Genomic DNA, 26620 nt, shown 5'->3' on the forward strand with positions numbered 1-26620 from the left:
GACCCCCGCATGCCCCAGAGGCCCAAGTCACCTAACCTTTCAAAAGCTCTTCAGAACCGAGATGTGATGTCTGCTTCATATACTCTCCCTGATGGCACCCTTATAGACCCGAGACAGCAAGTAACCCATGACACATTAACTTCTTATTGTGGTATTCGTTTCTTCTGTCTCCCTACTGTTGTTTACCATGTATTACTTCAAGCTGATGGATATTCTTCTTGCTCGGTTGTCTCTGCTTTTTCAGCAACCTATTTCCCCAAACTTGGCAAAGGCCCTTAGCAACGCAGCTCTGCGTGAAGCCTCCTATTCTCTCCCTGATGGTACTATTGTGATTGACCCCAAGAAACAGAAGTCACCGAACCTTACAGCTGCACTTCGAAACCCTTATCTGAAAAGTGCATCTTACACCCTGCCCGATGGTACTATCATCATTGATCCACGGAAACCTCTCTCTCCAAACCTCTCAAGTGCCCTTCAAAACTCTTCCCTGCGGGACGCCTCCTTCACTCTACCAAAAGGAGTTCAGGACCCGAATATACCCATTTCACCAAATTTGGCTAAGGTTAGCTATCAAGCCTTTATTGTTAATTTTCTATTTGTTTTTCCCTATTTCTTTTGTATATACAACTTATTACTTTTCACATCACAAGTATATGGTACTTAAAAGGTTACCCAAAAGGTATGTAGATTTTGTTTTTCTAATAGATATGACTGTTGATGAAATACGTATATTCCAAAAGTTGCCGCTTTAATTCTAGTGCTGGTCAATTCAATTGCACTTGTCAACCTCCCAGACCTACTTTTACTAAAACCAGCTGTTTTAATTCTTAGGCCCTCAATAACGCAGCCTTGAAAGGAGCTTCGTACACCCTCCCAGATGGAACGATTATAGTGGACCCTAGAAAACCAAAGAGCCCCAACCTGAGAGCTGCTCTGCAGAATCCCTATCTTCAGGGTCTGTCGTACACACTGCCTGATGGAACCATCATCATTGACCCACGGAAGCCAGTTGGCCCTGATCTGTCTAAAGTGTGTACTTAACTTTGTATTAGCACCTGTTTGTTTTATTGGCTCTTGTTTTCACTGACCCTTTCCCTGTCTTAACCCTAAACCTAAACATTTAGCAAATTAAAATATAACCTTGAATAACAACTTGGTGACTTCCCTGCAGGCTCTTACGAATCAGAACCTTCGTAGTGCATCATACCGACTCCCTGATGGTACCCTGGTTATCCCCGGCCAGAAGCCCAACCTTTCATCCGCTCTGATGCAAAACCGGGCACTTCGGTCTACAGGTCTCTATCATCTAACAGAGGACTCTGTACTGTCAGGAGCACCAAAATCCACCCCTCCCAACCTTGTCTCTGCGCTCCGTAATGATGAACTCCGTGGTGGCAATTTCAGGTAGGGAACTACACTATACATTGTAAATTGTGATTGCAAGAGAACCACAGGATCAGTCGAAAACTGTTTCAAACAGTAGTTAACCCTCCTCATATGAATATTAATACTACGTTTTCAACCGTCCTTGTGTTATCAATGAAGCTTTACGGAAGTGGTAAACAAGTTCCTGAAGAGTTTCTCTTTAAACAATCAGTGACATTCAGCCAATCAAAGCCAACCCAGAAAGTGTCAAAGTTAACACAAACTAATACCCCAGAGCAGGGACATTTTCTTACACCTTGAACTATTGCACAGGAAGTTAATTTAATTCTTGATTGATCCATTTGAATTGTATATTTCTATAAAGGTTCTTGGGAAAGTACCTGCGGCAGAAATGCCCTACCGTATAGAAAGGCCATGTGAATTTCCAATTATATCACAATAACAAAAAATCGACACAAAATATTTAATTGTCACATTTTAAATGTCAATGTTGTACAACCCTGTGTAACCTGTTCTTAATTGAAATAAACCCCTAATTGTTTCCACAGATTGTCGGATCGCTCTGTTCTCACACGTCAGTTTCACAACCCCCGCCTGTCTGAAGCTATCCAAAACCAGCAGCTTCGCTATGCCTCATACAGGGTGCCAACAGGCCTGCAGGGTGAGGATAATCGCTATGCCGTGGTTCCTCCCTACGGGCCACGCTCAGGACACTGGGCCAGGGATGCACGAGGAGGAGGGGAAGGCGGGGAAGATGTTTGGGCAGCTGAGAGGGTGTTACCACATGGTACGGTCCAGAATCTGTCAAAGTGGTCCATGTACAGAGAAGACGGTTTGTTAGAAGCATATTCACCAACACCTCGATTTGTGGACGGGCAGCCTCATGAACAAGACTGGACTCCTGATAGAAATAGAGTACCTGGTCAAAGCTGGTATGACAAGGTAGCTACATTTATGTATTTGTGGGTTAAATCATATTTTGTGATTCTTTTTCAAATTATATTTTATTGAAAATAATTGGAAAGGACTTTCTCTCTATCTAGACATTGTTCACGGAATTGCAACTGTGAAAAGTACAACATAGAAGCTGGAAAATCCACAAAATCATTAAAAAAGACAAAAAATAGTCAGCTCTGTATCAACTGATAACGATATCGCTTTGACAATATTGCATGTCAGTGTTGGTGGACCAACTTAAAAACCTTAACTGTGTGTGTGTGTGTGTGTGTGTGTGTGTGTGTGTGTGTGTGTGTGTGTGTGTGTGTGTGTCCAGATCTACTCTATCCTAAGCATGCCCACAACAGGCCACAGGGTGAAACGCTGGGCAGAGGGGATGGAAGACATGACACAGCTGCCGTAAGCATTCTGCATAAGTTAGCAGTTTGAAAGAAATTATTCCTCAATTATCTCCCGACATGCTGCCAACTCTCTCCCCAATGGCTGATTTTGATATCTTGAATATCATTGAAAAGTAATTAATATTGGATATCAAAGTGGGTGTGGGAATCCTGCTGCAGTGTGCAATATGTGCTCTGTACATGTGTGTTTAATATCATCTGTGTTTAATTTCAGTGAGCTGAATGAGACCACCGTTTTAATGAACCTCAAGAAGCGCTACGACCAGGAGCTTGTATATGTATGTTTAATTTCTAATATGCAAATAAGATAACTAATATCATCAAATGTCAAAGATATCCACTCATCCGCTCTCCTTCTTCTCCTTTCTTTCCCCCTTTTTTATCCATACAGACCTACATAGGCAGCATCCTTGTGTCAGTGAATCCCTACAAGTTGCTCAACATTTACGGCACAGACATGGTGCTTCAGTATGAGGGCCGCTGCCAGAGTGACAATCCTCCGTAAGACATGGGAGTGTGTGTGTTGGACCTTGACAATTAGTTCCAGGACTTGTAACTCCAGGAAGGGTGTTACGTTTTAAGTTAGGCCTCTCCTTCTATCTGTTGGTGACATTTCTTTAAAATCTGGTGGAAAGTTAGGCCACTTCTTAAACTAAAAACGCAAATCAAACATTTCTGAAATATCTTTAAACTTAAAATTAACAATTTAGATGACTGTGCAGGCTTGGTCGAGGTGTATATTCTCTTAACACTTTTTAGTTTTAATCAGAACTCACCAACAAACTCTCTAAATTATAAAAACTTGTGCATGCATGTCCCTGTGTGAGTTTGTGCTGTTTATGCTACATCTGCCTAGATGCGCTTTGCTCTGAGATATAGTGGGGTGGGAAATAGAGGTGCAATTGCCAGCTCTCCTAGGTGTTGGTGAACGGCTCATATTACACTGCTGTTGGTTGGTTGCCAAGGGAGAGTCCGGTTATGGATTTCACTACTACGACTTCAGAGCACACACACGCGCGTGCACACGCACACGCACTCGCACACACGCACTCACACACACAAAACCAATTAGCATACAAATGGATTTTTCATTAAAAAAGTATGTTTTGTTGTGTTGCAGTCATCTTTTTGCCATTGCTAATCTCGCATATACCACCATGATGGATGCCAAAAAGGACCAGTGTATTATGATAAGGTATGAAAACTTTAATATCATTTACAACACTTGAATACAATAAAAAAAAACTTGAAGATGTGTGACATTTGAGTGCTTATTTTTTTAAACGAAACACATTTTCTTGGAATTTTCTATTAAATTATTTGTCTACGATGTGAAACATCTTCTTTAAGTAATGAAGAAAAAGAAGTGCTGTAAAAGATGGGTTAACAATTTTTGTTATTACAGCGGAGAAAGTGGGTCAGGAAAGACGGAAGCTACTAAACTAATCCTGCGGTACTTGACAGCCATACATCACAAAGGCAACATTACACAACAGGTAGATACAGTATATAAAGTACATTAAGTACTATTATACAACGAGCATGCTAACATACAATGTGCATACTGTTTCACTTTAAGCTGACACTCTTATTTGCTCCTTTATTCTCATGTCTTCTTGACATCAGATAGAGGTAAAGTATTTTTGTTGTTTGGTTTTGCTCTCATGATATCATCGTTGTTGAAAGTAGCCAGTGTAACATTTCTGCCTGTCGTGGTTGGTCAGATCCTGGAGGCCACGCCCCTGTTGGAGTCTTTTGGTAATGCCAAAACAGTGCGCAATGACAACTCTTCACGCTTTGGCAAATATACACAGATCTACATGGAGGAGTGAGTAATACCAATGTGTTTACACTCCCAAAAGAACATGAATAGTGAATGTGACTATGTACTGTACATTGTCCTACAACAAGGCAAAGCTCTCTTTTGCTCTCTGCTTGAAATAATAGGACATTTTTGGATAAGGAATATGTGTGTGTGCATAACAAGGGCCGGGTGTGTTTTTCTCAGATGTAGCTGGAGGGTGCCCTGATAGATGTTTTTTCAGTTGTTTTTGTGGTATTCTGCAGATTTTTTTGGAGCTTGCAAGACTCATCTTTGTGTGAATGTACAAAAGCCTTTTATATTATCATATCAAGAAGAAGAAGAAGAAGCATAAGAAACAGTTTTGAGTTTTCAGAGTCTGGAAAGTAAAACATCCTTCTGATCTGGAAACAACTTCTCTCATTAGATCATAAGAATCAGATCCTTTATTGCAATAGATTTATTAATGTAACTTTAACCAAGACTAACTGTGTGTGTGTGCGTGCGACGTGCGTGCGTGTGTGCATCTGTGAACCTGCATTTCTTTATGTCATTTACAAGGGGTGTAATCAGCGGTGCCATAACGTCTCAGTACCTGTTGGAGAAGTCCCGCATTGTCTTTCAGGTGAAAACACACACATGGACTCAAACATACACACACTTAGCAGGTTAGGCAGAGTCTTCTTACCATTGAGTCATTGTGGGAAAGAGGAGATTGTAGAGGAAGACAGCATGAGAAGTGTCAAGCATGTAGAACTCTATTGTTACTGTACACAGGCCAGTCTGTTCATCAGTCATCTGTCCATTTGTCTTTTCCAAACCATTATATCTTCTCCAGTAAAAGCTACCACCACATATCCTTACTGTTTGTGAATATGTGTGCACATTGTTGATTTTTAAATGTGGTATTGCCGTGTGTGTGTTGGTTCATCCACAGGCCAAATCGGAGAGGAACTATCACATCTTCTATGAGATGTTGGCAGGTCTTCCTCCTCATGAGAAGAGCTCACTGTATCTGCAGGAAGCTGAGACTTACTACTATCTAAATCAGGTGCTTGGAGAAATACAAAGTACACTCCACTCCACACACACACAAACACAGCACAAGGAGTGGTCACTATAATCAATTTGACAGTCACATTAACAAATGAGCTATCACATTTCAGAACATTTCGCATTTATTATACTAATTGATCAATGGCACAAACATAAAACACATTGCGGTACCCAAATACAGAATGAGGGATGTTTTCAGTGTGGATTTTTTTGTATAAGAGGTATATTGAGAGATAACTGTTGTTTGATCATTTCTGTCAAAATTGGATGAATTACTTAAAACCCTGTGTAATCACTAGCAAGGCTTGAATGTTGCATTTCTGTATTGCTTTTCAGCAGTGGCTATGACCCCTAAAACAAAGCAATGTCTTGTCTACAGGCAGTAGTTAAAGCAGAGAGCAATGTTAGATTGTTTAATTTGAATAACTGTCCAAAGCCTAAGAAGCTTAAACTAAACATAATTTGAACTGTAAGGAAATAAGGAAAAATTGTGAGAAAAAAACAGGTGTAGTTTATGTTGTGCATGGCTCTAAGGAAAGCAATGTTTATTGGTCTATTGGTCGGTTCATACAGATCTTAAAACCTATTAAATGGATAACCATCACGTTTTGTACCGACATTCATATGCAACAAAGAGGAAACATATTAATCTAGGTGTTCCCTTGACTCTCTCTTAAGCACACAGTGAGGGAAGCAATTTCCTTTGTATTGAAGGGTCTCTACAACTATTGGATGGATTGCAATGATATTGAGGAGACAGTTATTTTCCCGCAGGGTGAATTGTAACAACTTGGGCTAACACCTGATTCTTTTTTCATTTTTTTGTCGAACACATTGGCATTTTACAAAATACAGTACCCCAAATGTAGTTATTGTGACATCCCCATAAGTCTCAGCTTTACTTTACGTTTAGTGTTAGTAAGTTCGTTGGAGTGATGACCTTTAGATAGCTCTACACAGTGCTTATCATTTGTTTCTCCTTTAAAGAGACTGACTATTTCTGTGTTTATCCCTGTCATCATGGCACACTTGGTTGTCACCACAGACTGTATATATAAAGGTTGCCACCATTGAGCTGGTTTGCTCTTTTACGTTTCTCAGTACCACTTCATGATGTGATGAAACACAAAGCAACACATAGCTCACGCCAAAGCTGATTAAAGATCCTTGACTAATTGCATCTTAATTGTTACTGGTTACTAGGGCTTATTTTTTAAATAACACTAGGGAGAAAAGTAATGTTTCATTGCCTTCTGCGGTTGAATAATGCCACACCCTGAAGTAACCCTTTACAACACTTCTAGGGCTGTGTAACAATATCACAACTTTCCAAACACTTCCTGCATTTTATCCCTTTTGTAGACAGAACTAGAAAATAATGGCTTTCAGTATGGTCTTGCTCGCAGCCCATTAAAGCAGCAGATACGAAATAAACAATAATAATTTAAAATATTTCAAAAGGAATTTGTGTAAAAATAAAATGTTGTTGGAGAGTAGTGGTGGCATTTTATGAGCCTTTTATGCGTTATTCACATGGGTATCGAACAAGCAGTGTTGGGCAAGTTACTTCCAAAATGTAATACATTACATATTACTTATTACTGTCTTTTTTAAATAATAAGTTACATTACAATATTACTGTCTCTGAAATGTAATGAGTTACACTACTTTTATATTACTTTTGAGTTACTTTACCAAAATAACCGCAAAAGAATGGCTAGGTATTTTAAATGCTTATTGCTTATTATAGCCGTGTAATACATTATTATTATTATATTAGTTGAATACTCGATTATGATTGTAAATTCTTAACATGTGACACGTTGCTAATACAGTAGTACAGACCACTGTCAATGACTATAATGAAGGTTGCTAAGGAGGATCAAGAAACAGAAAGGAAAAGAGGTTAAAAGACGGAGCGCTGAACGTCAGATAAAGTTTAGTAGGCCTATATGGCCGTGTGCGAGGCGGTCATTATGGGGAAAAGAACACCCGACAGGCTGATCAGGGAACCCGATGCGAAGCGGAGGGAACTTGATGAGCCTGAAGGGTAAACACCAGGCTTACTAATCTACCCGCACAATTTTCTCTGGTGTCGGAATGTCTCGCAATGTTAGTGAATTCTTAAAAAACAAAACAGCATTTAATTCCGGGTTAAAATGTGTTGTAACTGCGTTACTTAGAATTGTAACGGGTAGTATATTACCCAAATGTCATTAGCGGCAGTGCCTCAGTCTGTAGCGACTTGGTCTTGGAACCGAAGGGTCGCCGGTTCACGTCCCGATCGGACCAAAAAAGATGGAGTGAGCTGGTAGCTGGAGAGGTGGCAGTTCGCCTCCAAGGCCACTGCCGAGGTGCCCTTGAGGAAGGCACCTAACCTCGGAACTGCTCCCTTGGCGCCGGGTACCTGGCAGCCTCTCTGCTCTGCCACCTCTCCTATCTGCATGTGGTTGTGTGTGAGCATGTATATCCTCTGTTTTTGTGCATGTATATCCTCCCCTGTGTGTGTAATGTGTGTAAACACAACAGAGTGGGGAAAGAAATGTCCCTGTAAGGGATTAATAAAGTGTATCTTCTTCTTCTTCTTCTTCTTCTTCTTCTTCTTCTTCTTCTTCTTCTTAATGCGTTACATTACTTTGTTATAGCAAAAAGTAATACATTACTGTAACTCCGTTACTTTTGTAACGCGTTACAACCCTACACTGCGAATAAGCAATAATAAGTAAGGAGATAAGAAGTATCAAATGACATACTCTATTGGTATGATTGTTACTTTAAGAGAACTGTTATATGGTAATTATAATGATAATTTAAAAAAGGATTCACGGCCGACTGCAGCAAGGTAAGAAATTTGACCCCTCAGGTCAGAAAAAACTTTCATCAGTTGATTAGTTGGTCCTTAATTAGGAGCTTTGATTAAACAGGCTGAGGGTGAATATTTTGTTGTTGATAACTGTGTGTGTGTGTGTGTGTGTGTGCGTGTGCGTGTGCGTGTGCATGAGTTCAGGGAGGGGATTGTACCATAGAGGGGAAAGATGATGGGGAGGACTTCAGACGTCTGCTGAGTGCCATGGACATCCTGTGTTTCACCCCAGAGGAGCTGAACGGCATCTACAGACTGCTGTCCTCTGTCCTTCATCTGGGGAACGTCTACTTCCAGCCACACCAGGTCACACACACACACACACACACACACACACACACACATATAGACACACACACAAATCGGACCCATCAATGCATTTAGTTTCACGGTTGAATGATAATGATGATGTTGATAGATGATAGTAATAATGACTGGCGCTTGTGGGTGTGTCCCTGCAGGCTGAGGGTCAGGAGGTGGCGTCGATGGTGAGTGCGCAGGAGATCAGGGTGGTGGCTGAGCTGCTGCAGGTCTCACCTGAAGGCCTGCAGAAGTCTGTCACCTTCAAACTGACAGTGAGCAGAACACACAATCACACCGTCTCTGACATACCACAGAGAAAGCTGTTTTTAAAGAGATGAACAATTGAAGAGATGTTAACAGATGGTTTTGCTCCCCCAGGATACAGTAAGGGAGAAGATCTTCACTCCTCTCACAGTGGAGAGTGCTGTGGATGCCAGGTGAGTGGGTCTGAATATAGTATCTGTTGAATTCAATACTATTCGACTTCTTCTTCATGGAATAAAAGCCTATCAGTTTTGTTTCAGGCTTTATAGTTTCCTCGTTTAAAATTATATCAGGAGACTACTGAGAGGGAGTGAAGTGTCTTTGATTTTGTTCTCCTCCCATCTTTGGTAGAGTTATGTGAGGAGAAAGGATTTCATGGCTGGGGGAGAGATTTTTCAGATGTCCTCTGTTTCCATAGGAACCGGGTATCCTGTTTCCATAGAAACCTTATTGTGTGTTTTTCATAGAGATGCTGTTGCCAAGATCCTGTACTCGCTGTTGTTTAGTTGGCTGACAGAGCGCATCAACGGACGGGTCTACCCTCGCAACGAAGCGCTCTCCATCTCCATATTGGACATTTATGGATTTGAGGTCAAGCTAAAGAGAGATCTGGCTGATTGATGTTACAGCGCTGATGCGTCTGAGCTGCCCTGTGTTAACTTCACTCCCCATTGTCTCCTCTCTTTACTCTCCAGGAGCTACAGGTGAACAGTTTTGAGCAGCTGTGCATCAACTACGCCAATGAAACCTTGCAGTTCTTCTTTAACAAGGTCATCTTCCAGGAGGAGCAGGTCAGGGAAACTACAAGTTAATATTTTTATGTAGAGTGCTCAAGGAAAGAGCCGTAAAACACAGAAATAAATCAAAAACAGTTCTCTGTGACTTCCTCCCATCAAAGTCAATTGGATTTCTGAATGGGTAAAGTGGGTTGAAATGGTACAAAGCATGTGGGTTTCAGTGTTCAAGTAAAAGTATAAATAGTATGGTCTTAAAGTACTCCATTACAAGAAAAAGTCCTGATTTCAAAATGTAAAGGTAAAAAAGTATTAGCATCAAAATATGTTTAAAGTACAAAAAGTATTCATTCTACACAATGGCCCATTTCAGAATAATATACAGAAGTATAATCAGCTACATTTACTTCAAAGTAAAAGTACTTGTTTTTCATATTATCCAGTTTTGTATGATTAGGTTACCCAAAGAAAATCCATCATTTTAATCAAGATAAATGGTTAATGTAGAGTACAGCAATTAAGATATATTTTAGCCTTGATTGCAACATGACTCATTTTAGAAAAGCTCTTTTAAACCCACAAGGTCATTTAATTTCACAAACTATAGTGGACACAGCAATACTTGAGCTAAAGTGAAAACTGAAAACAACCAAGAAGAGATTTATAAACGCCGACCTGATTAACTCTTGTGCTGTGTGTATAGGAGGAGTACATGCGGGAGCAGATCCCGTGGCAGCAGCAGCCCTTCAACCACAACCAGGCCTGTCTCGACCTTATCGCTGCAAAGCCTCATGGGATACTGCGCATACTGGACGACCAGTGTGGGTTCCCTCAGGTACATCTACACTTGTTGAATCAGACTCTTAATCTACAAAGTAATTGTAAATCACTGAAAGGTATAATAAACAGAGCTGATATAGGCTATACCAATACAAACAGTTCCTAGTTTAAACAAAGGGCATTCATTATTCATTGCTCCTTTAAAACTTGTTCTCCAAGCGTGCAAGGATCATATCCACTAGAACTAATGTTGTTAAATGTAGACTAGATACAAAATCTTAGATTATTTATGTGTATTGCAAAGAAAAAAGTAACAGCTGACATAACATGATTAAAATATTTCATAGCACAATTTTGAAATGAATGTAGTTAAAGATCTCACATATTGGATTTCTCATAAACCAGGGCACTAAAGTCTACTGCAGTCTTCTCGGATCAATACAAAACAATCCCACACGTTCACTTAATTGCCTACCTGCCGTTATCAATATTCCCGGGGCTCCTAATGTAAGACGCTCATCTTGAGATAAACGTATTATAAAGTGTCTCGGAGTGAAATATGAACACGGTGTTACTGATGGAGGCAATCTGCTGCACACACACACAGGCAACATGTGTTTGTGCTGTAGAGATAGATTTAGTTTCCATTGCTCACCAGCCATTAACCGTCTCCAATCATCGCTAGGCAACAGACCACACCTTCCTTCAGAAGTGCCACTATCACCATGGAAACGACCCGCTATATGCCAGGCCAAAGATGCCACTGCCAGAGTTCACCTTGAAACACTACGCTGGGAAAGTCTCTTACCAGGTACATTTCATTTGACTTTATTTAGTTCTTCTTCTCTTCCTTGTCATTTTCCTTTTTCCTCTGTTTTTTTTGTAACAATTGAAGTGCCCTCTAGCATTAGCAACTGGGATACAACTAGACAACCACATTGCTTTCAAATTTGGCTAGTTGCCAGATTTCTGCTTTCTTAGAGCCTACTATTCTAAGGGAAAGGTGCTCTTGTGGTATCTTCACATATTATTTGTTAACAAATTAAAATGTCTTCTTCAATGTATAACAACTCCTCAGCCTCTTTTGCACACGGTGCTCAGGGATTTTACACTTGTGTTTAAGCACTGTTAAATTGCTGGTTTGATTTTGATAATAGTTTTCTAATTATTTGTGGTACAGGTGCACAAATTCTTGGATAAGAACTTTGACACAGTCCGCCAGGAGGTTTTCGACCTCTTCATTCAGAGCAAGAACAGAGTGAGACGTTCAAATACACTTTATTTCCTTTGCCTTACTCTCTTAGTTTTCTCCAACATTTACAGTAATACCCATTTTGTATTGCTCAAGTGATCTTCAATCACATTTTAAATATCAAAATGAATACTAATCAACATGTGTTGTAGTGCTACCATTATACTTCAAGCTCATACAATGTGATGCATATTTTGAGTTTCACTTTCTTTTTAAATATCCAACAACGCATGAAGTAAATATTGTTGTTGTGTACAGATGGTATCCAGTCTCTTCTTAAAGCACTCAGAGTTTGGGTCTCAGCAGCGGTCACAGCGGCGCAGCAGCACGGCTCGGCGTTTTCAGGCCAACACGGTCAGCGCGAAGTTTCAGAGCAGCCTGCAGGAGCTGCTGGAGAAGATGGAGAGGTTTGAGTTAAACATTTTACCTTTAGGGACAATAATTCATTACATTTTTTTTATTGGAGCGCTTTTCCAGATGCTCAAAACGCTTAACATTACAATGAAGTAACCTCTGGCACACCTTTATAACATCATTTGAAAATGGTACAGTTGTATTCCAATTGCATTCTATTTTCCACTGATTGGTGTTTTAGCTGCTTTTTTACAACTCTTTAAATGCCCAAAGTGAAACTGCTAAATGCATTCAAGCATGAGTGCCATCATTCCTTCCAACATGAATGAATGCATGTTTAGCTCCTGATAAGGTTAACATGTAACTCTAATACATTTACTGAGAGGTACTGCAAGATGTAGAGAGCATAAAATGGGAAGTTACTTATTATTGTTATTGTCTTGTGCCTTAAAAGACAATGAAAACTGAACAATGGACCTCATTCAACAATATCTTACCAATGTTTCACTTAAATGTGTTGTGTTTACATTTTAAATATAAGTGGGTCAGTGTTTGTAGAAGCCATTCATATTGGGAAAATGCATTTTCTTTGCTCAATCTGAGTTTAGTCCTTTGTTTTATAGATTAAGAAAACAAGGCCCTGGAGTGCATTACGTCTGAAACTGTTTATACTGTATGCTTCAATCTCATCTATCTGTGGCAGGTGTAACCCTTATTTTGTGCGATGCATCAAATCAAACCATCGTAAGGTATATTTGCATGTTGGATGGTGTGTGCAGGTTTGCAGTATTTTGTTTAGGTTTTTTGGATTGAATTGTAACAGCTCATGCAAATGATGTGTTTGCTAATGAAATTTGTAGGAGCCAGCCGTGTTCGACATGCAGCTGGTCAACACTCAGCTTCATTACTCTGGCATCATGGAGACCATCCAGATCAGGAAGGAGGGTTATCCAATCAGACTGCACTTTCACAGCTTTCTCACAAGGTACGTTACTTACTAATCTTCACCTTAAATGTATTTTAGGATTGAATGTACACTTCAATTTAACCACATGTTGTAAAGACTCATCTCAACATCTAAACAAAAAAAAAACTATAATTACAAATGTCTACAATATACAGTATGTAAATTCAAATGAAAGAACTTTGTCATTTTTAATAGCCTATTTATGCAGAAATATCCCAAATTGTCAAGGAATGTGCAATGTTCACAGTACAAAGTATAAAATAACATGAAAAGTACAGCGATATAGTCCTAAATATGTTTCTGTAATGCATACAGATAGATGTTAAGATGTTAATGCACGGTGCTGTGTCTATGGGAGGCGATAAGTATTCATGTCAGTGTCGGTCCCCTACCTCTGCCACAGGCAGATTATTTTCTCAAACAAATTATTACTGTCCCTTTTAACTCTCAAGAACTTTTAAAATGTCAAAATTACTTTAATTATAGGCTTTTTTTCTAGTGAGTGCACAATTCACACACCAATTTCCTCATACTGAAATAGCCATCTGGCACACGTCAGTGCCTGCAGTGTGAAAGCAGCTGAAAGCATTGATCTCACAGCACCTCTGACCAGTGGCTGCCAAAGAAGTCTGACATACAGTATCACAGATAAACACTTTCCTACACTTACAGTCAATTAGATTTACACCAAAACTACTAAATACAAACAAATACTTACAAACCAACCCTCAGAACACTTATAATCCTAATCAGCCTCACACTAGGCCCCTGAGATTCACAGCCTTTAAACAGACTTTTAGTTGACTAAAATATGCTTTGTTGCTGCCTCGGTCCACAGTAGTAGTTTGCTTAGCTTCTGTGCCCGTGCTCCTGTCTGTTATTTCAAGCTGGGGGCATGTTGACCACCATCTACTGTAGATAATACACTGTCTTACCATAATTACCTCAAAAAGCCCAACTTCAATCTAACAATCCCTTTAACAAACAAGCAGCAGCTTTATATTTCACTGCTCTTGGTTTACATAAACAATTAATAATGTCATTTTATATGTGTGTGTGGGTCTGCTCAGGTATAAAGCGCTGCTTTGCCTGAAGGACACTCCACCTGCAGACGGAGAAAACTGTGTCATCATGCTCCACAAGCTCGGCCCGGTCAAAAACGGCACGTATCAGCTGGGAGTCAGTAAGGTGAGCCAATTACTCATGTACTAAATAAAGTCAAGATAATCAGACGTAACAAATAATTGCTTTGGTAAGAAGATGTGTGTGTGCTTGTTAGATCTTCCTAAAAGAGGAGCTGTATCAGCTGTTGGAGGGGAAGCGGGACCGTGTGCTGAACATCGCTGCGATGACGCTACAGAGATACACCCGCGCATGCTTTGTCCGAAAGAACTTTGCCAAGTTACGGCGCTGCATGTTTCTGTTTGGAGCTCGCTGCAAAGGATACCTGGCCAGGTAATGTTCAGCTGAACTATAGGGATGCTGCTTCACAACATCAAACAAGCTGCACACAGTGGCAAACTGCTCAGCTAGAAGAGACAATTGTTTTAATCTGATGACAATTACGCACTTTACGCCAATTATTTTTAAAGCCTCTGTGCTGGCGACAGCTGAGGCAGAAGTGCCAATCGCAAAGTTAATAAATCAAGGTCACTGCTACCTCACATCTGTCCAAACCTTGTGAATCTCGAGAACGCCTAAATTCCTTGAAATTTGGCACAAAAAAAAATCTTAGGATTTACTGATTTACAATTTGATGGACAAAAGTCAACGTCACAAAACATTATATCTGGCCATTAGATAAGCATCAAGGTGCTAAATGATGACCGTTTCACACAAATGTCAAATTTAATTAAATCATGATGATGTTATGACACTGTTGGACAGCCATGGGTGTAAACTGCAACTGGTCTGCTGGGACATACAACCAAGAGGCTGTGATTCTAGACGCCATGCCAATAAATACAACAAAAAAAAAAAAGTAATTGACATTCATTTATTTTGCAATCATCCTTGGTGCCATTCCTCTGGTTGAAAACCCCTCGTATCATCCGTCTCTTCCTGGAGGTTGGCTCTTCTGAGCTTCAGCTTTCTTTTATCGGCAGCAGTGAAATATAGTGATCGTTTTCAGCGAGCCGAGTATGTCAAAGTTCATTACAGGCAACCCTGTCTCTCTTCATGTGAGGAGACAGGGTCCGAGGATCGAAGTCTCGCTCATCCATTAAATATAATAGATTTCTCACTGACGGACAAACTGACAAAACCTGGAGCGTTGTGCAAATTTATTTTTTATTTGAACGTTTAAAATGCACTTACTGGCTTAATGAGGACACTACAATGGCAATAAACACAAGGTCAAACCTTTTGAGTCAGTAATTATACTTCACAGATCATTTATCACACTTTGATGAATACAGGGGGATTATACATTTTTCCCAGAAGCTGTAACTAACTCTATAAATGTAATTAAGACAAACCTTGCTAAATGAACTGTGCAGTGGTTTATGTCATTTTCTAATAATGGCTTTTAAATGAAAAAGTGCCAACTCCTTTAATGTGTTTATTTAGATTTGTTGTACTACTCCCTATCTGTATCTTTATGAGTAATCCATCTCCTATTGTTATTGCTTTTCCTGAACAGGAAAAAGCTTGCTCTGAGGAGAAAGTACCTCATCAGGCTCCGCTCTATCGTGCTGCTCATTGTCAACCGCCAGCGTTACATGAGGGTATGCACACTGTGTCTGTGGCATTTACAGTATGTGCGTCGGAAAAATGAATTTACAGAATGAACAAATGTGTGAAGTGTGATACTGTTGTCTTTCTGTCAGACAGTGCTGGAGCCTGCAAGGAAAGCAGAGGAGGTGAGTGAGGGTGTGAAATAAAGTGAAAAGTGTCTGAGAGGAGGGAGAGACACACTTTGAGAAAAGATGAAGCTGCAGCATCAGTGTGTCATATAAGTGTGTGTGTATGTGTGTGTTTGCGATGTGTGTAGGATCGCATCAACAGAGAAGTGGTGAATGTCACAACGCTGCCCATTCCTGCTGAGCTGGCACTTCTGCTACAGGCGGCCTCAGGTACGCGCACACACATAGACACGCACACACACACACACACACACACACACACACACACACACACACACACACACACACACACACACACACACACACACACACACACACACACACACACACAGAGATGCACACACACAGATTTGCAGTCAGTCCGTGTTACAGTTTTTCTCAATCGCTAAACCCACTATTTAGAATCAAAATTCCTTTCATCAAACCAACAGCACAGCCATCGAAACAGAAAACCATTTCTCTACAACAGTATACCATTTATCATTGATATCACACAAAATGCAGATGCTAAGCAGTGTTTTGCAAAACAGATCACACAATTCTCTAACTGAAGTTACAATTCTCTACACAAAGATCAAAAATCTGTTGTGTAACTCATGTCTACAAAACAACAAATAATCTTCTCACAGTGGATAACACTTCCTCATAAACTTAGACCATAGCTACACTAATTGACACTTGATGTGCAAAATATTAACACTTGTTATCAGTCAATCACCCCATTGAAAAAGGTAACTCCATGGAATGTACTGTATACCTTACAGTAATGATGTTACATTGAAAACATTTACATGATAGAATTTGCATGACTGTACTTAAAATATTTTTTTAAATGGTGCCGGTAAAGCTATAATAGTGTTGATATGACTTGCATAGGTCTTTGAGATGTTCATATGGGGAGGATTAGCTATAGCTGATACAACATTTTTACAGTCAGTAATTGTGGTCTTTTCCTTTTTGCACATTGAGAAATGTTTTTTTTTGTATTGGGGTGAATTGAGTACTTCACCTCCATGTAAATGAATTGCTCACAGCTGACATCAATGAATTTCCTATAGTACAGTTTTTCTCAATCGCTAAACCCACTTTTTAGAATCTAAATTCATTTCTTCAAAACAAGAGCATAGCCATCTAAACAGAAACACACTTGCCATAACTCTGAATATCTTTTGCAAAATGCACTTACATGACCAAAACTGAAAATACTGGTCACAAAAAAGAATAAGTCGATCGAAACAGAACAAATTGTCCTCTAATGAGACAAATGTGTTTTCATAACTGAAACTCCGGTCACCATAATAACCCATTCTACCATAACAATATACATTTCTTGCAAAGTGCTCTAAGGCACTCAAAACTAAAAATACCCCTTCCAAAACCAGATACCTTCTCCAAAAACAAACATTTGTCAGCTCATGAGAAGACTATTTGAACAGTCATTACTAAGTGGCACACTAAATACTGACTACAATCATCAATACACAAACCTCAAGCTATCGATATTGGAAACTGAACGGAAAACTGACAAGTTGGGAGAAACAAACTTACATATAGGAAAAACAGAGTCTTACTGTAACTATGCCATTGTTTTTATTGTCTCATTTTCAGAAGAGCACCGTAACAGAAACAAAAGACGAATAGCAATACACTGGAAAAAAATAACATGGGTAAATGATGTAAATCAGCAGTAAAGCAGAGAATGAGATCTATATAACTTTACTGATCTGCTCTTTGGCGTCTGTCTGGCCACATAGCCTCATCTACGTCACAGCGTATGTCTTCCCTTGCAAGGCAGCGTGGGAAATATCTCCTTGCGTGTCGACACCACCCTTGACAGGATTCCGCAGAGATGTCCCGACAGCCAGCATTCATTGCGTCCAAAAGGGGCATTCTGTCATGAGGATGATGGTCATAAACCTTCCATCTCCAGGCAGAGAAGAACTCCTCAATGGGGTTTAGAAATGGGGAGTATGGAGGGAGGAACTCCATGGCCATGTGTGGATGAGCCTCAAACCATGCCCTCACGTCACGAGAGTGGTGGAATGCCACATTGTCCCATATGACCACGTGAACCGACCTCACTTGATCCCTCTCTTCTGGTGGCACAAGTCCGTCATACAGGACATCCAGGAAGGCAAGGACACGTTGCGTGTTATATGCTCCCATTACAGGGATGTGAGCAAGGACGCCTTGTGTCGAGATAGCCGCACACAATGTTATGTTTCCTCCCCTTTGGCCTGGAACAAAGACTGTCGCTCTTTGCCCAATAAGGTTCCTCCCACGTCTCCTCACTTTGGAGAGGTTGAAGCCTGCTTCATCCACATATACAAAAACATGTGGTAATGCATTGCCTTCCAGCTCCATCATTCGCTAAAGAAAATGAAACAAACAGAGGACCGTTTTACATTACTGTAAGCAGTCAGACATACTAAAAATATAGGCAAGCCATCAGTGTGATTGAGGTCCTTACCTGTACATACCGGTGCCTTAAATCCTTCACACGGTCAGAGTTGCGTTCAAAAGGAACCTTATAGATCTGTTTCATTCTGAGGTGTTGCCTCTTTACAGTAACACCCGGTCAATGGTTGCAACACTTATAGACTGAATGTTACTGAAGACATCCTGGTCTGCAATTATTCTGGCCTGAATCTCCCTTAAGCGGATTTCATTGTTGGCCACAACCATATCAACAATGGCAGACTCTTGTTCTGGAGTAAAGGCCTTTCGTCTGCCACCAGAGCGGGGTGCTCTTTCAGTTCTATCAATAAATATTTGAGAATGTTATGTACTGTAATATAAAAACAGTGATCGAAACCTACATCAAAATAGAAATGCATGAAGTGCTGTAAAAAAGGGTTACAGTAGCTTACCTATTTTCGTGCCTGAAGATCCTAATAATGGATGCCACTGTTGATCTCGGTATATTGGGCTGAACCCTTTGGCCAGCCTCACTGAGGGACATGCCATGGTTTATGACGTGGTCCACAATAGTTGCACGGGTGTTGTCCGAAACTACTGTTCGCATTGGTCCCCTTTCAACTCTTCCACCACGCATACGTACAGCCCTCCCTCTTCCTCTCTGAACATGAGGGTTCCCTCTTCCTCTCTGAACATCAGCTCTCCCTCTTCCTCTCTGAACATCAGCTCTCCCTCTTCCTCTCTGAACATCAGCCCTCCCTCTTCCTCGCTGAACAACAGGGTTCCTTCTTCCTCTCAGAGCTCCTCTACCTACTCGATCAGCCATTTTGTTTACACAAACATCTTACTGAAGTGAGGGAGGTCTTTTATAGGATTCTCACTAATTACAATTACTATAGGAAATTCATTGATGTCAGCTGTGAGCAATTCATTTACATGGAAGTGAAGTACTCAATTCACCCCAATACAAAAAAAAACATTTCTCAATGTGCAAAAAGGAAAAGACCACAATTACTGACTGTAAAAATGTTGTATCAGCTATAGCTAATCCTCCCCATATGAACATCTCAAAGACCTATGCAAGTCATATCAACACTATTATAGCTTTACCGGCACCATTTAAAAAAATATTTTAAGTACAGTCATGCAAATTCTATCATGTAAATGTTTTCAATGTAACATCATTACTGTAAGGTATACAGTACATTCCATGGAGTTACCTTTTTCAATGGGGTGATTGACTGATAACAAGTGTTAATATTTTGCACATCAAGTGTCAATTAGTGTAGCTATGGTCTAAGTTTATGAGGAAGTGTTATCCACTGTGAGAAGATTATTTGTTGTTTTGTAGACATGAGTTACACAACAGATTTTTGATCTTTGTGTAGAGAATTGTAACTTCAGTTAGAGAATTGTGTGATCTGTTTTGCAAAACACTGCTTAGCATCTGCATTTTGTGTGATATCAATGAGAAATGGTATACTGTTGTAGAGAAATGGTTTTCTGTTTCGATGGCTGTGCTGTTGGTTTGATGAAAGGAATTTTGATTCTAAATAGTGGGTTTAGCGATTGAGAAAAACTGTAATTGTAATTAGTGAGAATCCTATAAAAGACCTCCCTCACTTCAGTAAGATGTTTGTGTAAACAAAATGGCTGATCGAGTAGGTAGAGGAGCTCTGAGAGGAAGAAGGAACCCTGTTGTTCAGCGAGGAAGAGGGAGGGCTGATGTTCAGAGAGGAAGAGGGAGAGCTGATGTTCAGAGAGGAAGAGGGAGAGCTGATGTTCAGAGAGGAAGAGGGAACCCTCATGTTCAGAGAGGAAGAGGGAGGGCTGTACGTATGCGTGGTGGAAGAGTTGAAAGGGGACCAATGCGAACAGTAGTTTCGGACAACACCCGTGCAACTATTGTGGACCACGTCATAAACCATGGCATGTCCCTCAGTGAGGCTGGCCAAAGGGTTCAGCCCAATATACCGAGATCAACAGTGGCATCCATTATTAGGATCTTCAGGCACGAAAATAGGTAAGCTACTGTAACCCTTTTTTACAGCACTTCATGCATTTCTATTTTGATGTAGGTTTCGATCACTGTTTTTATATTACAGTACATAACATTCTCAAATATTTATTGATAGAACTGAAAGAGCACCCCGCTCTGGTGGCAGACGAAAGGCCTTTACTCCAGAACAAGAGTCTGCCATTGTTGATATGGTTGTGGCCAACAATGAAATCCGCTTAAGGGAGATTCAGGCCAGAATAATTGCAGACCAGGATGTCTTCAGTAACATTCAGTCTATAAGTGTTGCAACCATTGACCGGGTGTTAAAGAGGCAACACCTCAGAATGAAACAGATCTATAAGGTTCCTTTTGAACGCAACTCTGACCGTGTGAAGGAGTTAAGGCACCGGTATGTACAGGTAAGGACCTCAATCACACTGATGGCTTGCCTATATTTTTAGTATGTCTGACTGCTTACAGTAATGTAAAACGGTCCTCTGTTTGTTTCATTTTCTTTAGCGAATGATGGAGCTGGAAGGCAATGCATTACCACATGTTTTTGTATATGTGGATGAAGCAGGCTTCAACCTCTCCAAAGTGAGGAGACGTGGGAGGAACCTTATTGGGCAAAGAGCGACAGTCTTTGTTCCAGGCCAAAGGGGAGGAAACATAACATTGTGTGCGGCTATCTCGACACAAGGCGTCCTTGCTCACATCCCTTTAATGGGAGCATATAACACGCAACGTGTCCTTGCCTTCCTGGATGTCCTGTATGACGGACTTGTGCCACCAGAAGAGAGGGATCAAGTGAGGTCGGTTCACGTGGTCATATGGGACAATGTGGCATTCCACCACTCTCGTGACGTGAGGGCATGGTTTGAGGCTCATCCACACATGGCCATGGAGTTCCTCCCTCCATACTCCCCATTTCTAAACCCCATTGAGGAGTTCTTCTCTGCCTGGAGATGGAAGGTTTATGACCATCATCCTCATGACAGAATGCCCCTTTTGGACGCAATGAATGCTGGCTGTCGGGACATCTCTGCGGAATCCTGTCAAGGGTGGTGTCGACACGCAAGGAGATATTTCCCACGCTGCCTTGCAAGGGAAGACATACGCTGTGACGTAGATGAGGCTATGTGGCCAGACAGACGCCAAAGAGCAGATCAGTAAAGTTATATAGATCTCATTCTCTGCTTTACTGCTGATTTACATCATTTACCCATGTTATTTTTTTCCAGTGTATTGCTATTCGTCTTTTGTTTCTGTTACGGTGCTCTTCTGAAAATGAGACAATAAAAACAATGGCATAGTTACAGTAAGACTCTGTTTTTCCTATATGTAAGTTTGTTTCTCCCAACTTGTCAGTTTTCCGTTCAGTTTCCAATATCGATAGCTTGAGGTTTGTGTATTGATGATTGTAGTCAGTATTTAGTGTGCCACTTAGTAATGACTGTTCAAATAGTCTTCTCATGAGCTGACAAATGTTTGTTTTTGGAGAAGGTATCTGGTTTTGGAAGGGGTATTTTTAGTTTTGAGTGCCTTAGAGCACTTTGCAAGAAATGTATATTGTTATGGTAGAATGGGTTATTATGGTGACCGGAGTTTCAGTTATGAAAACACATTTGTCTCATTAGAGGACAATTTGTTCTGTTTCGATCGACTTATTCTTTTTTGTGACCAGTATTTTCAGTTTTGGTCATGTAAGTGCATTTTGCAAAAGATATTCAGAGTTATGGCAAGTGTGTTTCTGTTTAGATGGCTATGCTCTTGTTTTGAAGAAATGAATTTAGATTCTAAAAAGTGGGTTTAGCGATTGAGAAAAACTGTATATATAAACTTCCCTCCACCTTGTTTGCGGGTTTGGGTCAAAAATATTTACTGTTGCTTTTCTGTGTGTGTGTGTGTGTGTGTGTGTGTGTGTGTGTGTGTGTGTGTGTGTGTGTGTGTGTGTGTGTGTGTGTGTGTGTGTGTGTGTGTGTGTGTGTGTGTGTGTGTGTGTGTGTGTGTGTGTGTGTGTGTGTGTGTGTGTGTGTGTGTGTGTGTGTGTGTGTGTGTGTGTGTGTGTGTGTGTGTGTGTGTGTGTGTGTGTGCAGGTGGTGAAGAGCTGCATTCTGACTGCTTGGCGGTGGTGCAGGCTCCAAAAGTTCAGGTTGACCCCCAGCTGACACTTCCCCTGGACATCAACAACTACCTCATGACACATTACATTCGGGCCATATTTAGGGTACTGAAACACACAGAAAACAAACAAACAGAAAATAATGTCGTCCAGCTCTCCATCCATGTCCCTATGTAAAATCAATTGTAAGCACCTTGGGGTGTGTGTGTGTGTGTGTGTGTGTGTGTGTGTGTGTGTGTGTGTGTGTGTGTGTGTGTGTGTGTGTGTGTGTGTGTGTGTGTGTGTGTGTGTGTGTGTGTGTGTGTGTGTGTGTGTGTGTGTGTGTGTGTGTGTGTGTGTGTGTGTGTGTGTGTGTGTGTGTGTGTGTGTGTGTGTGTGTGTGTAGGAGCCGTTGTTTGGGATGCTGACAGCCCCGCTGGAGAGTTCACTGATTCGAACGGATGAGGAGTTAAGACAAGGAGCTCTGAACCTTTTCATTCTGGTAAATATTGCATTCACATGCTGCTGGGAAACTTCAAAGTGAGCTGCTAATCAGTGTTACGTCAGGGAGTGAAACCGAGGAAAAATGAACATGACTTGTAGCTTAAGAAGGATTATCCATTCGGGATAGCATTTCTATCTACATACGTGATAAAACCATGTGTTCAGAAGTAGTTTTGAACCTTTTGAACCTGATTTTACAACCATGCTTAGTCAGTTAAAATCTCTCTCCCTGGTAGTACAATTTTGGAGCGACTTCATGTAAAATGTAGAAATAATAAGCTTGTTTTTTTTCTGATATGCTTCATATGTGTACATGTGTACAGTGCTTATTGTCCATACACATTGAGCATTGGAGTGAGTCATATCCATTTACTTTCAGCAGGCATAATGTTAAAAGCTCAGACTAAGGACTTATAGGAAACCTATTTAGTTGTGATTTGACTTGTAAGGTTACAGAATGTGTCGTTAATGCCTCCACTTTTGATAGATACTGAGATTTATGGGTGACCCAAACTTGAATGGAGCTCAGGAGAATCTATTTGGGAACTACATCATCCAGAGAGGACTCGCCAATCCCAGCCTGCGAGATGAGATCCTGGCTCAGGTAGCCAATCAGGTGAGGCCCTGCTCTTTTTTATAGCCGGTGGGATGGCAATAAAGGAAAATGTTGGACCAGAATATTTCTATATTATTGCACATCTCTTTCATTTCTGCTTTCTTCCATTAGGTGTGGAGGAACCCTAACATTTTGAATTCAGAGCGTGGTTGGCTCCTCCTGTCCTCCTGCCTCTCCGCCTTCCTGCCTTCTCAACGGCTGACCAAGTACTTGCTGAAGTAAGAAACATAGTGAAAAAGTGACATATGTTCACGTCTCATGGAAATTTCTACGCAACATTTATACAGTACATTTATTGCATGCTTTTCAGTGCATGCATGTCATCTTTACACATGTTTTCAGTACTTGTTTGGCAATTTTAAAGGGACATTTTAGACTTCATTACATTTTCAAGGTGCATAGCATCTGAAATACTGTGAACATTAGCGCATTCATGAGGGATATCTAAGGTTAAGTTGCTGGATCATGTACTGTAGTTTTAAATGAAAGAAGGGATGTGATGTAGTTTCCATCTCTCTTTTTGCTCGTCCTTGTTGTGGTTTAGGTTTGTGTCTGATTACGGGCCGGAGGGCTACGACTGTGTGTGTCAGCACCGTCTGCTTCAAGCTCTGCAGCGGTTAAATGTCGGGCCGGAGTATGTCCGCACGTATCCACCCTGCCTTCTGGAGTGGACCGCCAATCGCAAGAGAGCGCACACTGTTCTGCACATACACTGCTTCGATGGTGAGAACACACACCCACACAACACATGTAGCCAAGAGCTGGCTTTAATTCATTTTATATTCAGATCTAGTTGCCAAAGTGTGGATGGATGGGAATGAGAGTGAAAGTGATCACATTACCAAACGTCTTTAGCTAGGTGCCATTGAAAGCATGTATTTAAAAAGATTAAATAAAATAGATACTATTGAATTAAATAAGGCTTAGATGTACTGATCATTGTGCAACTAAAAGTGTGTGTGTAGCTTTCTGCCCTCCAGCAACAGAGAGAGTCTTGTCTGTATATTTTCACTATAGCAGGAATTCAGTTTTCCCTTGAATAAATGTAAGTAATGATTGGTGTATTGATGCATTTGAAACATAATCAGTTAGCCTCCCTTTGGTTTTTGACTCCCTTTCATTGACCCAGCCTCACCTTTAGTTGTTTTTCGTCTTTTCTTCTTCCCCTGAGCTCAGTCAGTGTGTTCAGTGTCCAGCACCGAAGAGTTATCCGTCTCTCATTTCCTCCTCTCATCCAGCTAATCTGTCCTCCGGCCTCTTGGCAGGCCTACTGAGGATTAGACGACACCTGAGAGCCTCTCTGGTTCACTGGCTTTGTTTGTGTCTGTTTGTTGATGCTGGTGTCTGTGTAAGGCCTCATAGGCAGAAAGGGAAGAGTGCTACCAACTTTGTTTTTGTGATGCCGTTGAGAAACCATTTTATAACCTGATTAAACGGCATTTATTCTATTATAGGATAAAAACACCTCACATCATTTCAAAGTTGCAAGTAATTGCTGTGTGTCAGAGGTATTTTGGCTTTCCCAAAAGAGAGCAAGGCGTCATGTCACTTTCAGCTGTTTGTCTGTTAAGTGCTGTTGTTCTCCTGCAGGTGTGTCCTTCCTGTGTCCTCTACACTCCTGGACAACAGGGGAGGAAATGGCTAAAGACATCTTAAAACACAGGTATCATCGTTTGAACTATAAATGCCATGTTAGCTGAAAAATAAAACCTTTCAGAGCTGGTTGGGTGGTAATAATAGCATTTGAAAAATTATGAGAGAGAAACGTTTCTAAATGTACAAGAATCAGTGTCTTAGAGACCTTTTCTGAGGTTCTTTTCTCTCGCACACTTATGATATTTGTATTTCAGAAAGTATCCTTTTTTTTAATGAAAGACTTGGATATTTTGATTATTTTATTTAATTTTATTAGAACATAACCCTTCTCGCCCCACTCTGTATTTTATTTGTATTTTAAGAAGATGTTTAGGTGGAACTGTTGGTCAGAACGTGTGTGTGTGTGTGTGTGTGTGTGTGTGTGTGTGTGTGTGTGTGTGTGTGTGTGTGTGTGTGTGTGTGTGTGTGTGTGTGTGTGTGTGTGTGTGTGTGTGTGTGTGTGTGTGTGTGTGTGTGTGTGTGTGTGTGTGTGTGTGTGTGTGTGTGTGTGTGTGTGTGTGTGTGTGTGTGTGTGTGTGTGTGTGTGTGTGTGTGTGTGTGTGCAGGGGTGTGACGGAGGGCCGTCGGGGCTGGTCGGTGGTGCTGAAGGAGCCGGCGCAGTGGGTGGAGCTGGAGGGCTCAGACTACGTTCTGGACTTGATGTCGGACCTGGAGCTTCCTGCTGACTTCCCCAAACACAGCAGCTACTTCATCATCTCCGCACAGGAACCGACCCGAGTGCGGACCAATGCCAGCATGTGAGACACACATTCACTAAATACAGAAGAATGTCCTATACTTGTGTGCAATTTTGGGTATTATAGTTAGGTATTTATGCTACTTTATAATCTTACTCCACTAGAATAAAAAAAATACAATTATCTTTCTGGTCTGTGTGCCATAAATTGCTATTTCTTTTTTGCCTGGAATTGGACCTGATTACAAGCATTAAGACTAACTCTGTATAAAGCCAATGTTCTTGTTTTTTTATGTAGTCCATAAAGAGCAGTATTACATTGTTTCATAATCTGGACAATATTCCTTGCAGTATCTTTAAATGTTACCTATGCAATGATGCATGTTATTATTCAACAGCATATTGGGCCAAGTGCTTTAACTTTAAGACTTTCTAACATTTAGCTGATCATTTTTACTTTACTTATGTAACAGGTGTGTGTATTTCATCCACAGCTGCTTCAGTACTGACAAATGAGTGTAATTGTTTTTTTGTTTTACAGAAGCCTGTTGGGTGGTGGCTTTGACAAGAAGGATGATTTCATATCTTCAGCCTTACCTGGCTATGATGGACAAGGTAAACATTTAGGCTAAAACATAAACAAAGACAGAAACGTATATACAGACAGC

At 40.7% G+C, this 26620-nt stretch overlaps 2 protein-coding genes and 1 long non-coding RNA gene across 3 annotated transcripts in view; 2 read left to right on the plus strand and 1 right to left on the minus strand.

Moving 5' to 3' along the window:
* The window catches only part of myo15ab (myosin XVAb), a 53918-nt gene that overhangs the window by 7001 nt on the left and 20297 nt on the right, over positions 1-26620 (plus strand). Inside the window, exons 6-42 of the mRNA XM_079693767.1 lie at positions 1-120; positions 245-562; positions 832-1029; positions 1172-1404; positions 1935-2328; positions 2660-2742; positions 2959-3022; positions 3136-3245; positions 3865-3939; positions 4150-4240; positions 4469-4572; positions 5107-5170; positions 5483-5596; positions 8609-8770; positions 8926-9039; positions 9146-9204; positions 9499-9622; positions 9727-9822; positions 10469-10600; positions 11231-11356; positions 11726-11803; positions 12056-12204; positions 12855-12900; positions 13012-13136; positions 14189-14306; positions 14398-14573; positions 15760-15844; positions 15947-15979; positions 16111-16192; positions 22496-22626; positions 22907-23002; positions 23492-23620; positions 23732-23838; positions 24165-24343; positions 25211-25283; positions 25822-26013; positions 26494-26567. Of these exons, the coding sequence (XP_079549893.1) occupies positions 1-120; positions 245-562; positions 832-1029; positions 1172-1404; positions 1935-2328; positions 2660-2742; positions 2959-3022; positions 3136-3245; positions 3865-3939; positions 4150-4240; positions 4469-4572; positions 5107-5170; positions 5483-5596; positions 8609-8770; positions 8926-9039; positions 9146-9204; positions 9499-9622; positions 9727-9822; positions 10469-10600; positions 11231-11356; positions 11726-11803; positions 12056-12204; positions 12855-12900; positions 13012-13136; positions 14189-14306; positions 14398-14573; positions 15760-15844; positions 15947-15979; positions 16111-16192; positions 22496-22626; positions 22907-23002; positions 23492-23620; positions 23732-23838; positions 24165-24343; positions 25211-25283; positions 25822-26013; positions 26494-26567 (4654 nt within the window). The remainder of the gene's footprint in view (positions 121-244; positions 563-831; positions 1030-1171; positions 1405-1934; positions 2329-2659; positions 2743-2958; positions 3023-3135; positions 3246-3864; positions 3940-4149; positions 4241-4468; positions 4573-5106; positions 5171-5482; positions 5597-8608; positions 8771-8925; positions 9040-9145; positions 9205-9498; positions 9623-9726; positions 9823-10468; positions 10601-11230; positions 11357-11725; positions 11804-12055; positions 12205-12854; positions 12901-13011; positions 13137-14188; positions 14307-14397; positions 14574-15759; positions 15845-15946; positions 15980-16110; positions 16193-22495; positions 22627-22906; positions 23003-23491; positions 23621-23731; positions 23839-24164; positions 24344-25210; positions 25284-25821; positions 26014-26493; positions 26568-26620) is intronic.
* On the minus strand, positions 17164-19954 carry LOC307047061. Its single transcript, XR_013810331.1, has 2 exons — positions 18453-19954; positions 17164-18352 (listed from the first exon to the last, which is right to left on the minus strand). It is a non-coding gene; the product is annotated as an uncharacterized lncRNA (long non-coding RNA).
* Positions 20018-22208, plus strand: LOC307047043 (uncharacterized protein). Its single transcript, XM_079693757.1, has 3 exons — positions 20018-20423; positions 20536-20818; positions 20919-22208. The coding sequence occupies exons 1-3, from the start codon at positions 20050-20052 to the stop codon at positions 21570-21572; spliced, it is 1311 nt and encodes a 436-aa protein (XP_079549883.1). The 5' UTR covers positions 20018-20049; the 3' UTR covers positions 21573-22208.

The sequence above is a fragment of the Notothenia rossii genome (genome assembly GCF_949606895.1).
Source record: "Notothenia rossii genome assembly, chromosome: 1".
Lineage (NCBI taxonomy): Eukaryota > Metazoa > Chordata > Actinopteri > Perciformes > Nototheniidae > Notothenia > Notothenia rossii.

Bases quoted from the DNA above. Each gene is read 5' to 3' on its own strand.
- LOC307047043 (XM_079693757.1), top strand. From the start codon at position 20,050: ATGGCTGATCGAGTAGGTAGAGGAGCTCTGAGAGGAAGAAGGAACCCT. The intron at 20,424-20,535 runs GTAAGCTACTGT...ATTTATTGATAG, and splicing joins ATCTTCAGGCACGAAAATAG to AACTGAAAGAGCACCCCGCT. The intron at 20,819-20,918 runs GTAAGGACCTCA...CATTTTCTTTAG, and splicing joins TAAGGCACCGGTATGTACAG to CGAATGATGGAGCTGGAAGG.